Genomic DNA, 8,434 nt, shown 5'->3' on the forward strand with positions numbered 1-8,434 from the left:
GCTCCTATTCTGTAGCCTTCTCTAGTTCAGGGCATTGTACTGAAAAAAAAAAAAACTGAATATGTTTACATTATATTCTAGTCATTAACTCACTTAAAGGTGTAGTGTCCCAATTTGCTGTAGAAATACATTTTCCATATTTAAAAGTACAATTGGTGGGGTTTACAAATGGGAATTGTTATTTGGTCTCGATTCTGTCCTTTCAATGTTTTGTATCCTCCTTCAAGCGTACAAAGACATTTAAGATGTTTTTTCACTCCTTAATCACATGAAAATGATCCCTAAAAAGGTGCTACCTGTAAAATGGAAAACAAGGTATAATAGACACCACTGGTAATACATGTTAATATTGTTACTTTGCTTTCCAGACTTACAGGTAAAAACTTTAAAGTGAAGATGTCAAACATTTCAGGTAATGCCTTAACCCTTGTTCTAGTTTCTTACCATTTTACCTACATTTAGTAACAAGAGCATTCCTGTTTATCTAACAGGGTGATCAAAGAGGAGAGAAGGGTTTCAAAGACAGAAAACATAAAATGACAACAAGGTTATTGAATAATAAGACTGTTTTAATTGTGGGGAAATTAACATTTTCAATATACATTTGAATATTGAATAGGAACTCTTCCTGGGACTGGTGTTTGTTAGTGCCTGTAAGCAGATAGCATCAGAATACATGGGCATCCTTGGTGACCTTTGTGAATAAAAATACCTTTAAAATGTTAAAGTCCAACAACTTAACATGGAGTGCAGCCAGCTGGCTATGAATTTAAATAGCAGAGCTGTATTAGACCTTGAGTGGGTAGTGGACATAATTACATTTATGCCACATAGACCAGATCATTGTAACTCTGAATAAAAAAAAACAGTTGCTCTCTCATATCGTGTATGTCTGGTGAACTAGCTTCAGTCAATGCAACTAGGCCACTTGGTATAATATACTGGGGTCAACCAGTAATTTATACTATTTGTAAAAGTATAATTCCTTTAAGGTGTATGGTACAGCATACTCACTGGAGATATACTGAAACTACTATTGAAGATCTCTTTATTAACAAGTAAATTAGTGTTTACCATTAAGTAAATAAAACATCAAAAATTAAAAGGGAAAAATTCTTAATGGGGTGGAGAGACCTAGCTATAATTTTGGGATGTTTTTATCATAACCCCGGTGCATGCATCCAAAAGCACCAACTAAGGCCCATAGACATTTTGGGAACCCTAAAAAAACACTTTGAACACACACCTAATTAATGAAATCATTAACACAACCAGCTTGTTGTGATGCTCCCTCCATTGTTGTCCAAAGTGGGCATTTGATAGAAGTTTAAGGAAAGTATCACACCTTAAAAGAATAACATGATTATAATAGGTATACACTGCTGATGCCTTCACCCGTCCATCCTGCACGAACACCCCCTTAGCGATCTCCATTTTGCGTTTTCATATCAGGGTAGAGAAGGAATCCAGAAAACGTGGAATCGTTGATGTTATCTGCGTAGATTCCTGCATAGGCCTCTTCTCCGTACACCTGAAGCCAGACCTCCTCCCCCGTGTCCAGGTGCAGGACGATGGAGCCGGAAGCCTGGTCGACGTTGTTTTCCTGGAACTGGTCAAAAGTGAACATGATGGTCTTGTCACTCTTGTACAGGCTGACCTTGACGTCTTTCAGGTAGACTGTGAGGTGGTAGGTGAAGTAGTACACTCCGGGGATGGAGCAGCGGAACTTGCCTGTGCTGTCATCATAGTGCCTCTGGCCGTTGTAGAAGATCTTGCTGAACTTGATGGGCACGTTGGGCATGGGGGTGCGGTCTGTCAGCCCCACACTGAAGGCAGAGCGGTAGAGGAGGGCACTCTCCCCTTGGTCGCCCTTCAGGCCTGGGGTGCCGGGGAAGCCACGGGGTCCCTCTGGACCAGTAAGACCAGGCTCTCCGGTGTCACCCTTCTCTCCAGGTGCACCTGTTCAACAAAAAAGGTCATTCAAGGGTTAGACTTTTGCATAATTACATGGAAAATTATCAATTTCTAATTGAGAAGGAAATATTTTTATAAATTGCTCCCAGCAACAAGTACACTCTGGCTAAACAATGCAGCCATCCCAAGATCTTGCATTTTGGTATCTCTAGGCTGTAATGAATTTGATACGGACACTAAATTTGGAGTGGTGTTGGGTGGGAGTAATTCATTTTTTACTCTATCGAGTGTTTAAAAACAGAATGTCTGGTCCTTAAAAGTTTAAGAGTTAATTGAACATTGAAGCACTTTTTTCCCCCTCTGGCAGTATTGATAAAGGCTACTTTGCTACTTCGCACAGAACGGACAGAAACTTGAGCTCCCCTAAATGAATGACTCAACCTGCACACCAGAAGGATGTGCATTTAACTTAGCCACTCAAGGCCCCCGTATTCAGCTCAATCATTTTATGGGGACACTCATTTACAGTTATTTATTACTGTAGATACACATGTATGATCTTGACTACCTCAAAGGTCAATGGCATTTAAACATTAAGAATAGTTGTTGCATTGAAACTGAATAAGGTCAATTTGGTACCACAAATAGCTTTGAAAGTCTCATGCATAAAGATGTTCCGTTTTGAGAAAATTGGTAACTAAAATAACAGTAAAACTGGTTCTAAAACACAGACCGCCATGAGAAATGATATTTTAAAAGCAGATCATCATTTCTGTTTTTACCTGGTTCTCCTGTCTCTCCCTTTGTTCCATCTCGACCGTCTCTGCCGTCTCTTCCCGAGGCTCCATTGTGTCCGGGGGTTCCTGGCACGCCTCCCATCCAGCCAGCACATGGCTTCCTCTCATCCACTACCATGTTGGGAGTGTCTGCATCACCACCTGGGCCTTCTGCATGCTCTTCGGGGGCCTCCTCCTCCACCTCTTCACCCTCATCCTGAGAGCAGGACAGCTTCACCACCAACACGAGGCAAAGGAGAAGGGTCCGAAACAGCTTCATTGTGACAGGTGTCTCAACTTCTGCAAGCTGGATAACATTATGGAAAGCAGCTACTGAGAAACATTTCAGTGATGTAAAGAATGCCAAAACACACTGCAGTTTAAAGGAATGCTTTATCAGCTTATCGCATTGTATGTCTTTTAAATAATCGTTTATTACTGTTTCTGCAATCCTAGATAATTTGCATGCTTCATAAAGTGACCACCTTATTTTACATCTGGGCCTAAGTCATTAGCCAGCCTGAACAAGATTGAATGACTAATGAGGCCATTAAAAAAAAAGGCCACTTGAGGTGAACGTGGAGTGTGCATCAGTAATTTCTTCCCCCATGAAATAGTAAGTTTCAGTAACTTCCCATTGCTCAATCTTTAAAAAAAAAAATTGATAAGGAATACGTGGAGAACAATTACCAGTAGGGTTAAATGATAAAGCATAATTTGAGTTAGTGTTGCGATGGTAATGGAAGAAAACTATAACAACGTTATCTGCCTCAGCAAATTCTGTTACTTATCTAAATAAACTGCTGACTCCACCTGTCATTTTATATTGAGTTTGGCTTATTTCAAATTGGAATGACAGGTGCTCAAGGTATATCATTTTAAATTATAAACCTACAAAAACCACATTGATCTTGCCACATTTTGAAATGTGGCCAGGTGTTAGGGAAAAAATCATTACAGATCCAGCAAATGTATATCTGGCTATAATATTGGAGGGATGCTACAGTAAAAAATGTAGCCCTAGGAAATGTTTGTAGGTTTCACAAAATATTGATACGTCACTGGTTATATCGTGAAAGTATGTGCATAATCAGAAATATTCTTATAGAACCATTATCCCTTATAAAAGTTTACCATGGTATTTTTGCAGTTTTATCATGCTTTCCATTGTTATTTACTATTTACCATAGTTTACTGTGGTTTGCCATGTTTATTAGTATGCTTTACCATACTTTATTCTTTACAATTCTTCCTTATGCTTTACATGCTTTTACTATCCTTTTATTAAACTTTACTATGGGAAACTTAAATACTAAGGGATTATCTATTCAGAAGAATAATTTTAAACCAAAGCATGGGCCACCTGTGACATTCTAAATTAGTGCAACTTGCAAAATTGCCTTTCCTAGACAAGATCAAAAGCCTGTGCTGCCCCCTTTAACACAATAAGTTATTTTTAAACCAACGACTGCTGCTGTCAGCTTGTGCGTTGGATATTGAGCTCATGGGGTAAAAGTAGACAGCTACTAAATGCCTTCATTGGATTAGACCGAGAACTGTGTAAGAGGCTGTATCCTGACATTTATCAGAGAAAGATAATATCCTAACAGTTCACACATTTTTATTACTGAAACAGAAGAAAGTTGCCAATACTGGAGAAAGACCACGGAAGCCAAAATATCTTTCCTTTAAAAGACCTTATTTATTATTATTTGATTAAAATTATTGTGGACTAATTAGATGAATTTACAAGTTGTCTTATTTCTTTTTCATAATAAGTCAAACTTGGAAGATCTTTCTAGATATTAATATCTAACTTTAGGCGATGTTTTAATTGTTTAATTAAAATCAATATACTTTCAAGATATTAAAAGAAACACTTCAGTTTTGTACTAGAATCTTTTTACAGCATAAACTAAACAGCAAATAACAATTACGAAAGACAAAAAGTAAGACAGTCAAGTTTCAATACGGTACCAAAAGTAACAGTGTTTGGACTAGATTTCTGAAGTCTGAACCACGTTCAACTGACAAACGACTGAGGGAATCTTATCATTTCAATACAAAAACTAGCACTGCACCAACAAACCAAGATTCCAAAACTCAAAACAGAAAGGTACCAGACTGAAAACATATGCCAATTGTTAAAATGAATGGAAATTAACACTTACCGGCTGCTCTGTATTGACTGGTTAGTTCACTGGGAGTGGCAGTGGAGAGAAGGGGAAAAGTCTTTGGTTCTCAATGTCACTGGGGCCCCAGTAACTGGCAGCAATGACTATCACCCTATATTTATCCCTGCCAAAACATATTTAAAGCATGCAGATTTAAAGGGACACTCCTTTTTCACTGGCTTCATTCTCAGCCTCTTACTCTTTCATTGAAATTGTCCTTTCTTTATGAAGATGCAATTGTGCTTTTTGATGGAGGGTGATCAACATTTTAAGGTTGGTTTATAATGATCTTAACAGTGTCTCTTGATACCCCCATCCAAAACTTTCTAAACCTGCTCTTTGCAGAACTATTTTCTTGGTATCTGTTCTATGTGGTAATGTTAATACTTTACTCACTGGGGAGAATACAACCAGGATTAAGATTTAACAATCAATATCTGACCATGCTGCTTTTATGCAGCTGTACAGAGACTCGATTGCTAATCAATCATTCAATTGGAGTCGCGGTACAACTGCACATGAATCAGTAATGGGGAATTCCCCATACTCACATATTACATTTTACTTGCACATGAAGTGCTGTGCAATCCTTGTGCCTAAATACAAATATACATTTTAAACACTTGTGTTACACAGACCCGTTTATATCCCCGTGTACCAATGACTATACACCAACATTAACACAAAACACAAAGTACACACAGGGGCGAAGCACTTTGTCACGGCACCAGGCGATTGCCTAGGTTGCCTGAATGCTGACACCGGCCCTGTGTGTCATGAGCCCTACTTTCCTGAAACTAAGTTCCAAGCCACAAAGTAGCTTCATATTCCATCAGTTTAAAGCTTTTGGCTTCTGTTTCATTATTGTTTTAAGATGGACTCCATGGAGACTAACAGGAGTAAATTATGTACATGTATTATGTACTGTAAGTGATAAAAACCATGTGTGGTGAATTAGTTAGAATAATGTAACTGACTACTAATTATTTAGTTGAACTGGGCACTGTGAAATAAGTGCGCTATTCAAATAATGCATTACAGATTGACTTTCAGAGGGGAAAACGAGCAATTTGACCACGGTGAATTCAATGACTTCGGTTTCTGTAACAAGTACAGTTTGCACAATTCTTCATAGTATCTTTGACAGTTTTCAGTTAAATTGGAATATTAATGAATACAAATCTCATGCAAAGGATAACATGTTTTAACAGAAAATAAATCCCATCTTGTTTACAAAGATTCATTTCATGTGCTGTTCTTAGAAAACCCCATCACACTTCCATAATTTCCATTAACATTACTGTGCGATTTCCAAGATTTGATAATCTCTTTCCATTCTGCTACAGAAGGTTAGGAAGCAACATAATTTCAATCACGATACAAATGGGACTCACATTAATTAGGATAGTTATTTTATTTATGCCTCTGTGACTAGCTGGCGAGTGGATAGAGGCCCAGAGACAGACTGCAGTTCAAAAAAATACTTTTATTACAAAAACACAAAATAAAAGGGCACAAGGGCAAAAATAAAGACATTTAAACACAAATAATAAAACAAAAAGTAAAACTTACAAAAATAAAGATTTCCAGGCTGGGCAATGCCTTCAATGGATCAAAAAACCCCACAAAAACAGCAATCACAAACAACAGCTTGCTTCCTCAGCTCCCTGCTCCCCCCCTTAGGGGAAGCTGAGGCCTCCTTTTGTGTCAGGTGGCTGGGTGCTGATTGATTGTTAATTACTCTAATTAACTAATCAACCCCAGCCAACTGAACACAATAAACCCAGGTAGGTAGGGGAATTTAACTCCATCCCTGCCAATCTATATAGAACAGAGCTCTGCTCTGCCACAGCCTACTTAGCAGAAATTAAACAACTAAATCTAAATTGAATAAAAATAAAACTTTTGAAAAAAAGGATATGTGTTTTTAGACATCTTCATCATCTTCCATGTCAGACGCATCTCAGACGAGCTTTAAGGAGGCGTATGTGAAGCGTATGCGTATGCTTTTTTTATTAAAGCTATATCACTGAATATGTGTTTTCCTTTTTGCTTGCATGGATAGAAAACTTAAATATATATGTAAATATTATATTCTAACACTCTGTTTGGGGATATAGGGTATATTTGCTGTGACAAATGCAAACAAAATATCGATATTTTATGATCATTTAAAAGCTAAACCCACCTCCACAGTAGGATCACAATAATCCTGGTATTTTGGATAAAAGTAATCCTGATCTCCTCTTTAAATTCTGAAAAACCCAATTACAACATTTAATCATAATTAAAAGTGCGATCTGATTACCAAAATGAAATCTGGTTCATTGTAATCCTGATCACATTCTGATGTTTTGAAAAACCCAATTGCTCAATATAATCCAGATCAAACGCAAAAATGTATTTACCAAATTTTTGAGAAACCAGCCCCAGGCGATTTAACAAACATGCTTTAATGCATTGTGTTTGAGTGGCAGTAACCTTTTCATGAACTTGAGCATGTCTGCAAACTAAACCAGGTGTTGTGCTAGGCCTCAGGTTAACTCTTTAAAAACTGTCAAACTGGGAATAAAATAGCTGTCACTATAAAAATAGGAATCATCATTTACAAAAGGAAAGAAATAGTGCAGCAAAGTAATTTTCAGATAACTTCTTTCATAATTTGTCTTTTCAATACATTTTCTGCATATTGGGAGCTATTTATCTTCAGGTTCATGTAAAATACATAGTTCATGATGGTCAGACAGACTGACTTCATGCAGAGCTGTTTCACGGTATTGGTTGAATGAGCCATACTCATTGCCTGAAAGCTCTTAAAAAGCCATAGCAAAAATAAATTGCCATTAGCAAAAAGAAAAAAAAATGTAACCTATAGTATTTTGTTTCTAGTTTATACTGTATATTCATATTCTTAAGAATCATTCATCCACATGTGGTTCTCTAAACCCTCCAAAATCTCAATACCAGTTTATTTCTTCAGAATGTGTTAATGGTTCATTTTTACCCATTGAAAACTGGAAGGTTTATCCACCTTTAAAAGTGAGGCATCTGTATTGAGAGAATTTTATGATAAAACTCCAGATGGTGCTGTTATTAAATATCTTGGATTCTCTTTGTTGACTTATAAACACACAAGCATGTGTTGTAGGTGTGCTGTCAGGATTTTCGCAAGTACTCTTCTCTTTAAAAAACATTACAGTCATTACAATATTTGTTGCAGTTTCACAAATGTTCAATTTGTATCCCAAAGATCAGCCTGCTTTCAGTAGCTGTGACAGTCTTGAGTCAGTTTCTATTCTCAGTGCGTCAAGTTTCTGCTCACAGGTGTGGGTGACAGTCTTTAAAAGCCTGATACCTGCAAAGACTTAAATCTTGTTAGCTGAGCTCCCATCTTTACATTCTCATTCCCATCATCAGTGGGCAAACATTTTAAATAAATCTCGGTCCATCAAAGAACCGCAGACCGTTTCCTCGATGGAAATGGGCGAGATTTAGGAGATTGATTGACACTTTGTGCTTGCACAGTTCATATCACATTTAAATAAACTGTGGAGCAAAATAAAGAACTTC

At 37.4% G+C, this 8,434-nt stretch overlaps 1 protein-coding gene across 1 annotated transcript; it reads right to left on the reverse strand.

Moving 5' to 3' along the window:
• Positions 1-548: 548 nt before the first annotated feature.
• On the reverse strand, positions 549-4,963 carry LOC121327437 (adiponectin-like). Its single transcript, XM_041271509.1, has 3 exons — positions 4,862-4,963; positions 2,697-2,997; positions 549-1,959 (listed from the first exon to the last, which is right to left on the reverse strand). The coding sequence occupies exons 2-3, from the start codon at positions 2,968-2,970 to the stop codon at positions 1,421-1,423; spliced, it is 813 nt and encodes a 270-aa protein (XP_041127443.1). The 5' UTR covers positions 2,971-2,997; positions 4,862-4,963; the 3' UTR covers positions 549-1,420.
• Between the last annotated feature and the right edge of the window lie 3,471 nt (positions 4,964-8,434).

This window comes from Polyodon spathula, chromosome 14 (assembly GCF_017654505.1).
Source record: "Polyodon spathula isolate WHYD16114869_AA chromosome 14, ASM1765450v1, whole genome shotgun sequence".
NCBI lineage: Eukaryota > Metazoa > Chordata > Actinopteri > Acipenseriformes > Polyodontidae > Polyodon > Polyodon spathula.